At 46.1% G+C, this 18,439-nt stretch overlaps 1 protein-coding gene across 6 annotated transcripts in view; it reads left to right on the plus strand.

Annotated features, from left to right (window-relative positions):
* The first annotated feature begins 811 nt into the window (after positions 1–811).
* The window catches only part of ADAMTSL2 (ADAMTS like 2), a 55,760-nt gene continuing 38,132 nt past the window's right edge, over positions 812–18,439 (plus strand). For 2 of the 6 annotated variants that reach the window (XM_044992823.1, XM_044992825.1), the window contains exons 1-3: positions 15,360–15,374; positions 16,112–16,214; positions 17,465–17,540. Coding sequence is in view for 3 of the 6 variants with exons in the window: in XM_044992821.1 (XP_044848756.1) it covers positions 11,218–11,331; positions 13,993–14,135; positions 15,299–15,374; positions 16,112–16,214 (436 nt within the window). In the remaining 3 variants the exon portion in view is untranslated. Of the gene's footprint in view, positions 2,552–8,957; positions 9,288–11,216; positions 11,332–13,992; positions 14,136–15,298; positions 15,375–16,111; positions 16,215–17,464; positions 17,541–18,439 lie in introns of those variants that run through there. The other 4 variants (XM_044992821.1, XM_044992820.1, XM_044992822.1 and 1 more) reach the window with 4 other exon arrangements.

Consider the following 18,439-nt stretch of genomic DNA (forward strand, 5'->3'; position numbering starts at 1 on the left):
CACTGGATTCCATGGGACTCCACATGTAATTGCATGGGAGTATGGTGTTTTCGGCGAGGCCCTTAGTAACTTGCCCTGCATAGCAGAATCTAGCACACACCATTGCAAGGTTTTATTAAGCCTTGTTGTTGCTCAATGTATTCTGCCAAACATAAATAACTAACTTTGGGCTGGTTGGTGCAAGTCCTCAGAGCAGAACGTGAACAGCTACCCTTCCACCAGTAGGTGGGGCTCTAGGCAACAGGAATTACTGTGGGTGATTCCTTTTGGTCTGCTACAGAGAACCATGTAGCAGCTGAATGCTTTGTGTTGAGATGCAATCCTGCTGTACTGCATGGACTCAACCACATTTTGGGTTTATTTTGCCGTGTCTTTGTTTCCAGTACATCTTTCTTCTGTGTGTTCCGCCCCCCCCCCCCCCGGTCAATCAGGCAGAAGATCAATGTTATTTTTCAATATGGGTAGATACGTTTGGAATTTCTCTAGACTTTCCTCTGTCTTTGCAAGACAGTTGTCTGGCTTTTCCATTTCTTCTCAACTCCAGCTGTCACATCTGTTTTCTTGGAATTTTGAAGCTTTGGTGTTCCAGTGAAATTGAATCTCCGGTTGTTCCTTAGGGAATGGAGCTCACTCTCATTCTGCTTCTGTTGTTCTGTGTATCACATCTTCATAAACAAAGCATTGAGGTTTATTGGGCTTGCATCGTCAATCAGAAGTATTTCCACTCAGCCAATCAGCTAAGTAGTAATTTTCTCTTTGGCTTTAACTTATATTAGAAAATAATCTTTTCCTGCCTCCCTGGAGAGGGGAACATAACAGTATCTGATTAAAAAAATCTCTCATTACATACATCGCTCTTCGGGGCTCAGAGCCATTGCAAGCACCCGAGGTGTTTGTGGTACTTAATAAAAATATAATTTACATGCATGCTCCAGCACAAGGATCACCAGAAATACACAAGCTGACAGGTGTGCCTACAATGCATTCAGAGATCCTTTTTGCAGGCACAACTGTGAGCTAATGAACCTTGACTTCTGCTCCTGCCAGTTTCCCTTACATAGCTCTGCCAATGCACCTGTGTCCTTCTTTTTTTTATTAGTGGAATAAATTGCCACTTAAAAACCTACATACCCTGGAAGGTCTGGCCTCACTCTAGGTAGCTGTAGCTGAATATCTGCCCTTTAAATCCTCCCTCTCCCCAATTCAATAAGCCTATTATGCAGTCCGCTTTGTTTCCCCTTCTTAGGCACAGACCTTTTCCACGGTTCACTTTCCCCCTCCCCATTCAGTGTCCTTTGTAACCATGGCAATTCATCCAGGGGAGAGGGTTTTTTTGAGTGACAAAAGTTTTCTGTCATTCAGACACAGGGTCCTTGGAACGTCCTACCCCTCCCCCCCACACCCAGCAAACATCATTAAACAAAAATACTCTGTGCAAACAGTACTCCCCACCTTAATAATGGTTCCACGTCATCCCCCAGATTTCCACATCCTTTGGCCATTGTTCAATATGCTTGACAGCCACTGCTCAGGACAGATCGGCGCTGGGAAAGCAGAGGTGCAGCATCACAGTTATGCGAGGATCCAGGAATAGGATAGGGCAGGAGACAGGTGAAAGGGCAGAGCTGGGTTGCGGGGGGTGATTGGAAGGCAAGATGCATTGGCAGAGCTGTGAAAGGGTGATCGGGACTGGGTTGCAAAGGGTATTAATAGATTAGGATTACCTACCCATGCTATTAATCACTCATTTTCAGGAGCCCCAAATCTACCCCACAATCCCCAGGGCTCAACTGTTCGTTAGCGTGCCTACATGTTCCTGTCAGAGCCCTACATAGGGTGACCAGACAGCAAATGTGAAAAATCAGGACGGGGTGGGGGGTAATAGGAGCCTATATAAGAAAAAGACCCAAAAAGCAGGACTGTCCCTATAAAATCGGGACATCTGGTCACCCTACATGTACAAATCACTTCCTCACGAGGCTGAAGCCACCATCATTTTAGATTGAACTCACCATCCAGGGCCCATCGGCACTGCTTCTCTGTCAGCGGCAGGGGCACGGGACCCTCACACACAGGTTAGGGATCCAGCTCCTGCAGAGAACAAAAGATCAGAAGCACAAATGTCTATTGTGTTATGACCCCTTTGGCACTGTTGTGCCACCCCTCCCCTGTCCTCCTTTTGAAACCCTTGTCAGGGCACCATTACATCCTGTCTGTTCCCAGCTGCCAGAGCAGCTCATTGTGAGAGACCCTGAGGCTGCCCGGGGTAACACCACAGGCCCAGAATAGGGGAGGAGTAAAGGTGGCAGTTGAAAGCCCCCTGAACAGTGACACGAGAGTCAAGTCCCTCTGACAAGCCTATTACAAAGGCTTAGCATCTAGGTAGCCCATTACATCCTCAAACACCTCTCATGCATTAACTCATCAACTCTTTCAGACACCCCTGTGGTGAGGGAAGGATCATCAACCCCATTTTACAGACAGGGAAACGGAGGCACCCAAAAGCCACAGATTGAGTCGGTGCCAGAGCTGAGGAGCTGCAGGCTTTCAGGTGGGTAGGCCTTTGCTATCATTCCCTTTGCTTTGCATGGTGGAGGGAGGGATACTGTCGCCCATGACAGTGTGGCTGGTAGACACTCTTCCTGCCTGGGTCTGGGTTATGGGATGCTGCCTCTCCTGAGATAGGTAAATTCACTCAAGCCAAGAGTAACGCTTGCCAGCTGTCCACATGCCCAACGCTGTGGCTGATACATCATGCTTGTTCCTGTGCTCTCGCTAGTTATTCATAGCCACAGGTAATGATCTAACATGGGGCTAATTTGACCATGCGTGGCCATTGTTCAGGAGCCTGAGTCTGCGAAGATGGAGGGACGTCTGGGCTGAGGGAGGTTGGCCGCCTCCCCACTGGACACTGACTCTGTATGAAAAGATGTGTTTCCAAAGCACATATGCCAATGAGGTTGGTCTTGCTCTTGCCGAATTTGCGGAGTTTTGCAGATGAAAGTCTGTTTGTGGTCTCCTCAGACTGGGTTTATAAGCACTTGGGCGCATGCGCTCTCTCCCTCATGTGCGCTCACACACACTTCTGTCCTCTCTCACGCACTCGCACGCTCTTTCCCCGCTCTGCTCTAGGCCACTCGAAGGTAGGTGACCCAGGCCCCGCAGTGACCGAAGGCCACATCTTACTTTTAGTTACATTTATAGCGGAAGGGTGCCGTGGCCATGCTGATAAACATATTGGAGAGTTACCTATACCAGACCTTTTCTTAAGGTCCTGTGGTTTGATTTTAAGCCTATAATTACCTTGACAGTGTCCCATTGGTCCTGTACAAATGAGGGTCAAGGCTGACCTGCGAGTGCCTTATTCATGTTATCCAAGGAGATCTTTTTTTGTCACTAGGTTTCTGTTGTTTGTACCCTTCTGGACAGCAGCTCCTTCAAGTGCCCATCTTAGCTGCTAGATTCTGAGGTTCTCTTAGCACAGAACCTGTAAAAAGAGGGAGCTGACACTAGCATTTGAGAAAGGGAGATAGGCGGGCGGAGGCTGGCCTTGTCGGGGTGGCCTGGATCCTTCAGAAGAAAGACCCTCCAGTGTCCTGACAATGCATCTCTCTCTCCTCCCCTTGCCTCACTGGTAACAGTTAAGAGCAGGTTCCTATACTGAGATATAGACAAGTCAGCTTTGCCCAGGGCTCCTTGGGACAATCCAGGGTAGGTCTGAAACAGCGTCCCCCAAAAGAAAGTGCGAACCTTGTAATAGCCCCTTAGCCTCTTTGCTAACAAAGGTGCTGAAGGTAGAAAATAATGAAGGATCCTACACTGGGACCCAAGGGCCTAGCTTCAGCCTCTCCCCGCCCCAGCAAAGACGAGAGATCCTATCCCCATTGTCACTTCCATCCAAGGATGGCAGGTGGTTTCTCACTATGTAGATTGAGGGCTTCTGGTGTTCTCTGCTAATCTCCTATTAGCCCCTGCTTGCCTGGTGGTGAGCCCCCATGTCAGTCTCTGGGCTAGTTAGACACCACCTGACATCTGGCACTTGTGGATGCTGCATATATGTTACCAATGTGCCATCCTGCCCTGTTTCATTAAAAGAAAAGGCCGGGCACTTTTTCATTTTCACAGCAATAAGACAACCCCGAGCAAACTATGATTCACAAGGGAGTTCCTCTCAATTTTGTGTAGGAATGTGTAATATTTGGGAGCAAGTAAAATGAACCAGAAAAATCTGCCATAGAAAAGTGGCCTTTAAAGCCAATGGAAATATGTGGACATGACTATAGTACACACTAGAGATCAGGGTGGCCAACTTGTGGCTTTTGATGTGTTCAGAGATGCGTTTAATATAAGGCTTATGATGATAGCAACTTAGTTGCACTGGCTTATTTAATTCGACTAAGCACATTGCAAACTTTAATGACTAAAAGTATCATACGAATGTGAGGTAGGTTACTATTGTCCCCACTTTACAGACAAATAAACCGAGGCACATAGCGATTGGGACAGTGGCAGAACTGGAAAGAGTATCTAGTGTTTTGACACTTAGGGTTTAGTTGAAACATTACTATTTATTATTTGTATTGAAGTAGTAGCAAGGAGCCTGAGTCATAGACCAGGACCCTAATGTGCTTGGTGCTGTACAGATATAGAACAACAAGACAGTCCCTGTCCCAAAACCTCACTCTGTCTTGATTGAGGTGTGAGTGTGTAGACCAGCTCGACAAAGAATGTTTTTAGGGAGCACATTGATCTTCCATCCCATCTCTCTCCTTTGGAGCATTAAGTACATATTGGCTCAGATTCTGGGGAGCCCGGTACTGGTTATTGACAAAGGACACAACCACAGACAATGAGAAAGGTAGAGTTTGTTTCCAGAGCCCTTTGTTATGCTGGTTTCATCTCATCCCATCTTAAGTCCCTGGGCAGTGTGTTCTCTGTACCAGAAACAGGAGCTGCATGACGGGTCAAAGCTTCCTGGGAAGTGGATGGGTTATTATGAACACCTGTACAGACTCAGCATCTTGGTCACCCCTGTAGATGTGCCTTTTTTTTTAAACCCTTCAATCTTCAAATGCCCAGCTGAGCAGGAAGCTGCCATGTGGTTCTGAGCTGGCAGAATCCATTGCATAACCCGGCTTTTCTGCAATACTACGTGCCTACTGCTGGGCTAAAGCCAGCATTGTGTCATGGGCCACTTATCACATCCTGGAAACCAAAACCAATGCCTAAGTCAGATGTATGTTAGGGATGGTCCTGAGTCATGGACTTCAAATCCGAATTGACCTTCCTCCAAGCTCAGGGGTGCTTGGATCTTGAGTTCAGCTTGAATATAGGGACTGACCTGAGACACAGCATTTGGTTCTAGCGGGCAGCTCTCCAGAGTTCACTGGGTATGTTCCAATTCTGTGTCTTGATCAGAGCTGATAGCTGCTCTGTGTGCGTCAAAGTCACAGGGAGATGGGATGCTAAGGGCGCGATTCAGCCCCTTGACATATGCAGAGCACCTTACTCCTTGGGTAGTGTGACTGTGTGTTACAGAGCTGGAACCAGTCCCTAAGGGTCTGTCTACACAGCAACTAGGCACCCGCGGCTGGCCTGTGCCAGCTGACTCAGGGGTGCGGGCCTCGGGCTGCCGGGCCGTTTCATTGCTGTGTAGACTTCCGGGCTCAGGCCGGAGCCCAAGCTTTGGGACTCTCCCACTTTGCAGGGTCCTAGAACCCAGGCGCCCGCGGGTGTCTAGTTGCTGTGCAGACATCCTCTAAATGACCAAAGTGCTGAGCACCCCCGCCCATTGCTGAGTGCCCTCAACTCACATTGAGCGGAGAGGATGCTCAATTCAAGTCCTTAGTGGGGTTAACTTCAGTGAAGGCATTTTTAAACCCATTGCCTCTGCTGGCTGCTCCCTGGCAATGTACACAGTTGTCTTTTGCTCTCATTAGGCAGGATAGGAGATGGTTTCTTAGTGTCTGCCTTTGCCTTTGTTTGCATTCTAATTATGCACAGCACCGTTTTGGAATGGAAATGCTGACAGGCAGTGTAATGTACAATTCCAGAATTTTCCCTCAGAGCCGTAGTCAGGATAAATGCTGTTATTAATATTGATGTGACGGGCTCGTATTGCTGTGGAGACATGACATCATGTTGACAGCTATGTGGCTTGTTTACAATATGGGAAGGTAACCAGCAGACTGTCAGAGATGGCTTGTTTAAGGAGACTTACTAATAGTCACTTAAAAAACTCAGTAAGTGTCAGGCCATGAGCTGGAAGCTACGCATTGCAGTAGGTCGGGAGGCTACATACCCGCTTATTCTCTTGTTAGGGTCTCCCCAGATTGTGAATTTTTCTCCATGTGATAGAATCAAGTTGCATAATCTTGATTTGGATTTCAAACATGGAAAGAACCCATCACCTTGGGATACTACAGGGGACTGATTCCTAGACCTTCAGAGCTAAGAGTATGAGTTGCTACAGCTTCACCTAAAGGCTGGTTGGGACTGGTAGTTGGCTTATATCTGTGTGGACCGTGTGCAGAGGGGGAGCCTAACTCATACTGAACAACGGGGTACATCCATCCAAAACTGAAGGTGTTTGGAGTTGGTTCATTATGCAGGTGCAGGCCATTGTCAGAATTAGAATCTGGATCCAGGTTCACCAGGTGGAACTTCTTCCCTGGTGCCTGGGGTACTTGGATAGAGGTTCTAGTTCTGACACCACTCTGGAGTGCCCGTCATAGGAAACCACCACTCAATTTGTTCTCCCCTACTGAGATGCTAAGAGTTCCATGGGCTTTCATAGAGGTGACTTGAAGTTCATTGGTGACAGGCCAAGGGAGCTTGGCCTGCCACTGTCTGTGCCGTGCATATCCGGTGGATACAGAGAGGATTCCAGTCTCGAGAGCTATCAACCCGACACTTTTCAGAAGCCCTATATTTACTTTCAAAGTAAAACAACAACAAACACACACCCTCCAAACATGTATGCATCAGAAAATCTGTCACTATTTCGTACAGCTGCATCTTTGTCTCAGTTTGAGCACTGCATTTACTATACTCTCTCTAGTGGTAAATAGCATCTGGTGCTTTTGTTCAAGCCCCAATCAATGGAGTTTTGCAGATTTATAACAACTGAGAATCTGGCCATGGTATATCATTAAACCCATTATTAATTCATATTAAAAGGATTATATGTTTGGGTTTTTCTTGCACACACACAGAAAGCTAATGGACCATCTCTATTCTCCACCAATACACAACAGTCACAAACAGCCCCAGCGTGATAGAGAAAAGTCTGAGATCCTCAGCCTACGTAGATCTGTTTAGCTCCCTTTGAGGATCTGGTCCTTCATGTCTGTGAATGAAAGTTTCTTCCACTTTAATAAAAATAATTATCAAGGTTTGGTCTACACACAGATTTTGTAGGATTTCAGCTAGGAGGATGATTTTTTTTATCAATATACTTCTACCCGTAAAACCCCTAGTGTGGAGGCAGTTATACTGGTATAAAGTCACCGTACATTTTGTCTTTATGGGGAAATTGACTGGCATAGCATAGTTGAACAACTTTTCTGCCATAGCTATTCTGGAATAATGTACACACTGTATTTCAAAATGAAACTGACTTTATTCTGGAATAATCACTCCACTTAGGAGGCAGAGGAAATATTCTGGAATGAAAGTGATTTTATTCTGGAATAGAGGGCTCTCGCTGGAGGTGTGGGCTCTGGGATGGGGTGAGGATGAGGGTTTGGGATGCAGGAGGGGGCTCAGGGCTGGGGGTTGAGGTGCAGGAGGGGGTTTCGGGTGCGGGGTCCCAGCGGCATTTTCTGCAGCTCCCAGGAAGCCGCCAGGCCCTTGCATCCCCTAGGTGCATGGGCGGCCAGGGAGACTCTGCACGCTGCCCTTGCATCTGCAGGTGCTGTCCCCGCAGCCCCCACTGATTGCAGTTCCCAGCCAATGGGAGCTGCAGAGCAGGCACTAGGGGCGGGAGCAACACGCGGAGCCTCCCTGGCCGCCCATGCGCCTAGTGGCTGCTAGGACCTGGCTGCCACTTCTGGGATTGGCGCAGAGCTAGGGTAGGCAGGTAGCCTGCCTTAGCCCCAGCCCCCACTGCGCTGCCAACCGGACTTTTAATGGCCCGGTCAGTGGTGCCGACCGGAGCCACCAGGGTCCCTTTTTGACTGGGCGTAAAGCAGCTCAGCTTCTGTGCGTAGACAAGGCCTCGGATCCTTCCTTGACACGATAGGAAGGCTTGCGTGTTCCAGTGACCCTGAAAGCAGTGCCGGCGAGAGACTGAACTCCTAGTAGGGCCACCCAAGCTGGACAGGTCAAGGGGCTGTAAGCAGGCGAAGAGCAGTCCACTGGCCTGCTGGGCTGGGGGCTGAGTGACAGGCCAATGGCCGATCCTCATGACAAAGCTGAGTTAGAGCAACCCAGCCTGGTGTCCGTTCCGGGACGGCAGAGCCTTGTTCGTGTCCCGAGTGATGTCTGACGGCTCGGGGAAGGATTCATATTCCGACGGCCTCAGATGCCCTTTGCTTCCCTCTGGCTGTGCTATAAATCTGCGCGCCTGGCTGTGTGTCTTGCATCGAGAGAAGAATGTGGCTGTGCTCTCGGACAGCGTCGCCCGCCCGGCCCTCTCCTGGAGGTGGTGGGGCCGTTATTGTAGAATAGGGTAGTCCTTTCTGTCGGCCCCACCGGCAAGCCTGTGCGGCTGTCTCGCTCGGCCTGGCCTGGCCTGGCCTGCCTTCTTCCCCGCTAGACTCCAGGGGCGAACACTTGGCTCTGCTGGCTCTGTGTATGTGTGTGTGTGTCTCTCTCTTGGTGAGGAGAAACGCATGCGTACAGCTCCCCGCTCCACTCCTCCACCAGCCTCGCTGCAGGAAACCAGCTGGCTGCTGCTGGCCTGCATCAGGGGAGCTGAGCGGGTTAAACCCTGGGCTTGGGGGGGGGGGGAGAGACATCTCAGGGTGAGAAGTGTGAATTCCTCACAGTCTGTCTGACAGCTATAAAACCGACTAAAGCTGACTTGGGAAAGCCACTAGGCAGCTCCTCCTCGCTGGAAACCCAGGCTCTTTGGCTGCCCTTTGAAGTTTGAGGAGAGAGAGAGAGAGAGAGAGAGAGGGAGGGAGAGAGAGAGAGTTTGTGTGTCTGCAGCTCCTGCTCCTCCTTTTGCTGCTGCTGCTACTCACTCTTCCCCCCACACACAAGCCTTTGCACCTGGTGTCTGGAGCATCTTCAGCCTTAAAACAAACCCCTTGCACCTTGCTGGCACTTCCCAGGTTTTCAAGGTATGGCTTATTTATTGTACTTTCATGGCAATGATACACAAGTTTTTAAATATATTGATTTAGAGGAAGAAGAAGAAAAAAAAAGAAACCAAAATATGAAAAGACAACCCTCTTCCCCCTCAAACCAAGCAAAAACTTGTTGAAGTGCCAGAAAAGTAACCAGCCCCTTTAGGTTCAGAGAGGCTGGTTTCCCCACCTGGATTCCTCGCTTTGGAGCTAGGTTAGACTTTGTTGGAGTCATGTTATGTGTCAGGAGACAGTTATATAACCTTGTAGAATTATTGGATGGGAAAGATGTTAAATCTGTCTCTCTCTGCTTTGCCATTAGGACTCTGGATTTCTTGCCTGTCCATAGAATCATTGATTGCCCTTCAGTTTTTGATAGGTTTTTATTTTAGCTGGGGTTTTCTCTCCTACTCTGCTCCCCTAAAGATTCGGTTTATTTTTTTGACTGAACAAAGGATAACCCCATAGCAAGTTGTTGTATTGGCTTTGGACCAGCAGTGTCTGGAAGTCTTAATGAAAACCAAGTGTAAGGCAAATCTTAGCCACCTGTCCCCGGGACACACAGCCAAGAACTCTGGGCTTCAATTAATCAGTGGACTCAGCTTTGGAAACCATCTTCAGAATATTAAGTCAATACATGGGGGTGGGGGGAGGAGGAATAAGAAAACTAACTGATGATCCCATTAAATCAGCCACCAGCCAAATCTGTGGTGACTTTACCCGTAGGGCCACCTTCCCAAAACTGCTACAAAAGCTCAGGTGGGGAAATGGGGAGAGTATTCAAGGAGTGGCAGAGACACTTTTATGCTCCAGACCTGATTGCAATCTTTCCCCCCCTCTCTCCATGGGCAGTCTGGGTCTCACTTACCTTCCCACTTTATTGAATATTTACTTTTTAAGGGAAGTCTAGTGTAGGAGAGAGGTTTTTCCTTTTGAACATGTGGTGCTTTGATTGCCTTGAAACATGATTTCCTGACCTTGCTCATCTCTGTCTCCCACAGTGGGGGTTCCACTTCACTCTAAAATGGAATAGGGTATTGCACTGCATTTTCTTTAAAGTCATGTCATTCTGGGTTGCTGGGTTTTCTTTTACCCTTCCTTCCAGAGATGCTGTAGGGGACAGAAAGGAAAGGCTGACATTTGTGATTTTAACTTTGGAGGATTTCTTTGCTATAGGAACAGCCTTTTCCATCCGCAGGAACAAGCGTAGAACAAGAGGAACTGCTATTGAAAAAAGGAAAAATAAGGGCTGTCAATTGTAATCCCTTTTTCATTTTAATTACTGAGTGACAATAGCAGAAAATATTCAGATTGATCTTGCTTTTTAAATGTCCAGCCATTTCTTCTCCTTCAATGTTTCCTGCACAGCATTTGCAACTTTTAAAAGCACCGACATGCTCTACATTTTGGCTAATTCTCTTGCTGTCAAGTGCTTTCATGCAATTCTTTCAGAGCCAGATTCTCAGCTGGTGTAAATCGATGTGACTCCATTGTCTTCAGTGGACACAAGCTGGTGATGGAGGGACCAAGAAGTGAAAATCAATTAGACTGACTGCCACATTGAGGGGAGACATTGATCTCAAATGGAGCTACGTTGATTTACGCCCATTCAACATCTGCCCCTATATTTTCTTTTAATTAATTAACTGTATACCAATTATGGCCATTGTAAAAGTCCATGAGTCCTTTTTACAAGGTAGTGGTTCTTGCTAGTAAACAAATCCTTATTCTTGTTTATGATCATGGTTATTTTGCCTTTTGGTGATGACGCAATAAAACAGGATAGCTGATGCTGTGCCTTGTATCTATCCCAAAGGGCAGTGGCTCTGACACTGTAGTATGGATCTCATCTCTAAAAATCTGCTGCTAATGAAATTACACCTGCGTTTTGAATGGCATACATTTGGGCCTGTTGCTTTACAGAATGAAAATAATCAAATGGCGCTGGAGCAGCATCTTCATCTGTGAAAGTTCTCACCTGAAGGGGACCCTGGCCATTGTCCTCTTTGTAGGAAACATTGCCTTTGTGATATCTCAGGTAAGTGTACCAACTTGGCAGGTAAAATGCTGGTGCTGAAAGGATAGCTCCATGTTTACCTGGCAGACTGGTTCCTGAGCTCACAAAGGGGAATAGGCATGTCCCATGAGCCCAGGTATTCTCCAGCACACACATCTTATTTTGACGCTGCGTTTTAGAATCTGCAAGCAAAGACTCTTGAACATATGCGTTAGTTATTCCATTGGCAGGTTTTCCTTCTGCAACTTGGATCTCATTAAAAGGGAATCTCACCTTATCCACAGCTTTTACATAAAATGATACATAATTTTGCATGTTCGTTAGGTGGAACAGTTCATTCTCCCTGGTTCTAGGTCAGTTGCCAGATTTTTGGATTCCTTTTCATAGAACGTCCTTTTCCTTTCTCAAGAAACACAGAATTTATCGAGCTCTGTAGCCAGGAGAGTGGATAGAAACATAACCCCCCAATGAAAAATTAATCTTCTAGGAGATGATAAATCCTATGTTTATTGAGAAAGACACTTGCTATGCTAGTGTGGGTGCAGAGTGGCAATCCATTAAGATCCCAGAGCCAGCATGTGGATGAGTGTGGATGAGCGGGAATGGTTGCAGAGCCATAGATAGCATTCCCTACTGCTGCTCCCCGATGGAAGCAGTGTGCATCACCCCTGCACCTGTTAACAGCAGTGTCATCAAAGGAAAGCTGAGGCCTGGGAACATCTCCCAGAGTGTCAGGCCATGCACCGAAACAGGATGCATTAAGTGTACCCACAGCCTTTGTAGCATCTAGGGAGATGGTTGGGAAGAGATTTTCTGTTCTCTCTTCCAATTCACCACCCATGCGTCCAGACAAGGCAGATGAGGGTTTTGCTTTGGGTTTGAGAGGTGCTGTTTCCATTGCTTTTGTAATTAAACCGAAGAACTGCTATATTGGATCAGACCAATGGTCCAGCTAGCTCAGTACCTTGTCCCCGACAGGGGCCAGTACCGGAACATCACGGGGAGTGTACACAACAGGCCAGTTGGAGTGATCCACCCCTGCCTTCCACTCACAGCTTCTGGTAATCAGAGGTTTAGGGTTGCCTTGGAGTATAGGGTCCCATCCTTATCATCTTAGCTAATAGCCATTGGTGGACCTATCCTCCATGAACTTACCTATTCTTTTTTGAACCCAGTTATACTTTTGAACTTCACCACATCCCATGGCAATGAGTTCCACAGGTTAGTTGTGCGTTGTGTGAAAAAGTACTTCCTCTTGTTTATATTATACCTGCTGCCTATTTATGTCATTGGGTGACCCCTGGTTTTTGTATTGTGGGAAAGAGTAAAGAAAGAGTAAATAACACTTCTCTCTCACATCATTCATGATTTTGTAGATCTCTGGCATATCCCCCCTTAGTGGTCTCTTTTCAAAGATGAACACCCCTAATCCTTTTAGTCTCTCCTCAACATCCTGCATTTGAATTCAGTATGGCCCAAGGATCAGAATGTACTGAAGAGTTAAGGGTACTGTCTTCATCTGGGAGGTTTAGGGGCCCCTCCTGACTCCATCATACCTCTCATTTTAAGTTAATGGGAATTCTGACTGAGTGAGGACTGAAGGGGAAAACCTAGGCCTCTGGGAAGTGTAGAAGTTGCATAAGGCCCTGGATTAGAGCTGATTGAAAATTTTCTGACAGAACAGTTTTCCATTGGAAAATGCTGATTCCACAAAAATGTTTTGCAGGAATGCGTCGATTTCATAGAATCATAGAATATCAGGGTTGGAAGGGATCTCAGGAGGTCATCTAGTCCAACCCCCTGCTTAAAGCAGGACCAATTCCCAACTAAATCAACGAAATTTCATTTAAAAAAAATCAAAATGATTAATTTTAATGGGGTCAAAACGTTTAATTTCAGTCTTACTGAAATGTTTCATTTTGATTTTTTGTTTCAAAATTACTTTTGCATTCTGAAATTTATATTATATTATATTATATTATAAATTAAAAATCAAAATGAAATGGTTAGACTGACCTGAAACATATTTTTTCAGAAAATAGCATGACACAGGAGTTTCTGAATGTTGACGTTTCATTCCAATTTGGAACAAAAACACATTTTGAAATTGTGGAATTTCCCATGAGACGGCACTTCCAGTTCCTGCACAGCTCTAGCCCAAGTGTAGAGGGAAATGCTGTGTCTCTTCTGTGTATAGGGGCCCATGCCATGGAGAAGCCACTCCGGTAGACTCCTCATCCCCTCTGTGCTGTGATTCTGTGCATGAGTGTGCCGCATGGGGCGGGTTGAGGAGAACATGGCCTGTGAGCTGCATGGATCCACCACATGGCGGAGCGGCACGGCAGGCTGCAGTTATGGCTACCATTATGCTTGGATACTATGGTGATGGGTGCTATAGAAAACCCCAAGACAGGGAAGTTCTACAGGCAGATTGTTCCGGGTCTCCATGCCCTGTTCCGCAGTTGGAGGGTGATCCCGTTCCCCTAATACGCTCACCTTTCCCACACTCAAAGCCCTCTCGCTTGGGCTTTGCCCCAGAGGATCCGGTTTTGGCCCTGAGTGGGGTCTGCTGTCTTGGGGCCTGGTATCTCTGAGTGCAGAACTCCTAGTCATGCTAACTTGGCAGTGTAAATGTTTAACGCCTCTTCTCTTCTGAACATGAATGCCCGGCATTGTGAATAGGACAACGCGCAGACGTCAAACAGCCTCGAAGAAGGAGCAGATGTCACGGCACACTGGTGGGGGGAGTGGACCAAATGGACAGCATGCACAAGAACCTGTGGGGGAGGTGTCAAATCCCAGGAGAGGCACTGCCTCCGGCAGAGGTACTGTCAGAATCATTAAGTGACACACGTGTACTCCATGGGCAGAAAATTGTAACACTAGCTACCTGGCCTATTAGGCAAACTGCACAAAATTCTGCTCTCGGTCACATTCTGGCAACCCCACTGAAATCTATGGACGTTAGCCTTTGTATCCCAGAGGTGAATTTGGTCCAGTAAATTACACCATAGTAAATGTGTCATTGGTGAAATGTGCTGGATTGAAAGCCCTGGAGAATGAACATCTGTGTCTGTCCATAGAACAGGGACACACAAGCTTGCTGTCGTGCTCCAGTCCTGAGCAGGAAGGGCCCCCTCCGAGGGTGAGAAGGCTGATACCTTGCTCTTTCCATTCAACGAACCTGCGGCCTTTCTGCTCATGCAAACAAACAGAGTGTCTGTCAGGGCCAGTGAGACTGGGTGTTTTTATGAGGCGGATGTTTGTCTTCTAGGAGCTGGGCTAAAACCACCATCTCATTCCTCTCAAGCCACTATATTAATAGAGCCATAAATTTTAGAGCCATAAGTGACCATTAGATCATCTAATCTCACCCCCTGTATAACATAAGTCATGGAATTTCATGAAGTTATTCCTGTATTTGCTCAATAACTTATGATTGACTAAAGCATATAATCCTGAAAAAGATCTATCTATCTATCTATCTATCTATCTATCTATCTATCTATCTATCTATCTATCTATCTATCTATCTATCTATCTATCTAATTTCATGTCTAAATAGAGTAATTAACAAAAGTTCTGTGAAAAGAACAGGAGTACTTGTGGCACCTTGGAGACTAACAAGTACTCCTGTTCTTTTTGCGGATACAGACTAACACGGCTGCTACTCTGAAACCTGTCAAAAATTCTGTGGTGGCTTGAATTGTAACTTAGCAGTTAAATAGAAGCCTGCTCCTGCAGCCACTGAACTAGATTGCCTTTGGGGCAAGGACTGGCTGTCTTATGTTCATAGCACCTAGCACAGTGGGGCCCTAGCAGACTGGAGCCTCTGGGTGCTACCATAATAAACTTAATAAGCAATGATAGTAATCGAAATAAATGGCATCAAGTTTAAGGCATTGCCACTATTTACGGGAACCCCTACAAAAGACAGGGAATGTAGATTTTATTTGTCAAAGATTCTAACCATCATTTCTTTATTCAGAAGAAAGTCAGTGAGTGGGCTTGCTAACAAAACTTGCACTGGGACATCCAAAAGATACCAGCTCTGCAAAGTACAAGTAAGAATATTCTTTTCTCATGGGAAATGTTCCAAATAATGTATTTTTAATCCGGATCCCTTAATACAACAGTATTTCTGGGTAGCTGGGAAACTGACAGGCATTTATCTTGTCACATGTCCAAAACCAAGTGACTGTATTTTGATTCTTGGCTTTTCGATGGCTCCCATCACTGCAGTATTTGAACACCTCACAGGACCCCTTTGTGGTAGGGAAGCGGCATTGTCCTCCAGTTGACAGATAAGGGATTGAGGCACAGAAAGATGAAGTGACTTGGCCTCATTTGCAGAGTAAGCCTGTAGACGAGCTGGAAACAGAACCCAGCTCAGCATCTTAGCCAGTTATAGCTCATGGTTGGAGGTAGCAGCTGCACCCCGTAAGTGAGGATTTTGGTTGGCGGAACTGCCTCTTTCCTTGTCCCCGGGTTGTGGGACCACAGAGAAAGTTTCAAGCAGTGCCTGCACAGCCTCCCAACTCCCCCGCAGCAGAACTGCCCCAGCACCGCCGTGTGTCAGGTGCTCTGATGACGACTCCGGTGGGAGCAGAAGGAGCGGAGCTACCTTGCAGAAGGCACTCAACACTTTGCAGAACTAGGCCCTTTAAGACATAGGTAGCAGCCAAGCTCCATGGACTGGAGCAGGCCATGAAATGCTAAGTGTGGAAGCGGCCAGTTGAGGTGTGCCAGAAACCTTTCCTGCGTTTTGTTTTCATCAGGATATTAATGTATCCCATTCTAGGAGTGCCCTCCTACCGGAAGGAGCTTTCGAGAGGAACAGTGTTCATCATTTAACTCCCATGTGTATAACGGAAGAACGTATCAATGGAAACCTTTATATCCTGGTAACAAGACATTCTTTGTGTGTTCTATAACGCTTAGCCAAAATATTTTGATAGTTACAATGCTATATCCTTCAGGAAGACTCAGGGACACCACCTGCCCAGGCTCAAAGGAGCATTCTGCAGCCACAAAGCACTTTTAAAAAAAAATTACAAATTAGCTCAAAGGCTGGATCCTGCAGTCCTTTCTCGGGCAACACTCCCATTGACTTCGGTGACTCTGGACTTGCAGCTTGAGTGTTAAAGATCTAATAGACAAGAGAACATGGAGAGATTGACTGTTTCAGCAATTAGAAGCTGGTTTGCCCAAGCAAAATGTCCAGTGAAGAGTTCAGTGTGGCCACGGAACTGACTCATTTCATTTCAGTGACATTTGGTCACACACACACATCACCGCTGTAAATAGCTCTCTGTTTTATCCAGTGTCACTGAAATGAAATGAGTCAATTCAATGGTTACATAGGATAAAACTTTTTAAATTGCCTATGTGACCTTGGAGCCTACATCCCATAATCAGAAATGACTCAGGCACTTAGCTATAGATTTTTCCATCAGACTTTGGCTCCTAAGGACCAGATTTTTAAAGGTATTTAGGCACCTAGAGATGCAGATAGGACTGAGTGGGATTTTCAAAAGCATCTAGGCATTAACTCCCATTGGCTTCAATGAGAGTTAGGCACTTCTGAAAATTCCACAAAGGACCTATCTGCATCTTTAGTTGCCTGGATAGCTTTGAAAATGATCTTTGACAATCTGGCCCCGAGTGCCTAAGGCTCAGATTTTTAAAGGTATTTAGTTGTTGTTGCACTCAGCATTGCAATGCCCAACTGATTTAGGAGTCTAAACCTCATTTGCAAAATAAGAGTTAGGCTCCTAAATCTGTGAGGCATTGCAACACTGAACACTGCAAAACCTAAATACCTTTAACAACCTGGGTCTAAGTCTCTTTTGAAAATGGGAGTTTATATTCCAAGGTGCTTTTGAAAATTTTACCCATCGTGACTGGGCCTTGTCTGGGGGTGACAGGAGAACCCTTATGTCACCTTGTGCAAGAGCCAGGGACATTCAGGGGAGCATTGGGAGCGCTTGCATCACCCTAACGGGGGCAGGGAGGAGGTGGAGCCAGGAACCTGCCATTCCTTTTACATTAAGAGTGGAGCAAGATGCACCATCCAAAAAGAAGGTGCTGCCTGCAGACCTGTATATATCAGGGAGCACTTGTGCCTCATGCCTTCTCTTTGTCCCTCCTGCAGTGATACAAGTCCATGGAGCACCCCAACCCCTGTCCAGGTCAGGCCTGTCTGGTAGAATGTGGCCCATAATATGAAGGTGGATAAATGATTCATAATCAATAATTTCTTTGGCCAATTTTGCCTCTTTTCTGTGGCCAGGTAGAAATTTCCACAAATATATTCACTATTGGAAATTATTCACTGGAGAGTTGCAGTGAATAATTCTTGATCTGTAGCTGGCATGTGAGATTCTGAAAAAGGCTATTTTGAAATTCATGCTGTTTTAATGGGATGTATAGGTCAGCTGGTATATTTCTGTTCCCTGACTAGTTGAATGTAACTCTTAGAATCAGGTTTCTGGAGCAAACATGAATTTGCAATTTGCTTTCTGTGAATATTCTTCAATAGTCACTTAAAATTCACTGTTTCAGTGAATGTTCCTGCCAGTGGATTTAGCCACCTGAATATCTGTGGAAAGCAAATGCAGTTGGGGGAAGGGAGAGGGGGTGCACACAGCCCAAATGAGTTAATTAACAAATTCAAATTAAAATGTGTCGGAGAGTTTGCAGTGCTTGTCCATATACAGCTGTAAATCTTATTTTATCTCTGTGTTAGTCTACCTATTTAATCTCCATAGATATAAAAGTGTATATTAATATATATAGTTATTAGATATATAACATTGTGTATACATATGACCGAGCTATATATCATGTATATTTAAGCACACATTTGTATTATACTGCAATCCCTTACACAGGTGAGTAGTCTTTACTCCTGCAAGTAATCCCATGGATTGATGTTAGCACTATAGTTTATAAATACACAGATTTTTCAAAGCTGCCTTGGAGATGCCCATCCGCTAAGCAGCTTTGAAAATTCTCAGACATAATGTATATATAATTGATGACATTCGTGCATGGTATGATTTGCAGGAGGTAAGGACCACTTCCCAGTGCAAAGATTTGCAATACTGGGCCTGTCATGCTATCAGAA

The sequence above is a fragment of the Mauremys mutica genome, chromosome 18 (genome assembly GCF_020497125.1).
Source record: "Mauremys mutica isolate MM-2020 ecotype Southern chromosome 18, ASM2049712v1, whole genome shotgun sequence".
Taxonomy (NCBI): Eukaryota; Metazoa; Chordata; order Testudines; family Geoemydidae; genus Mauremys; species Mauremys mutica.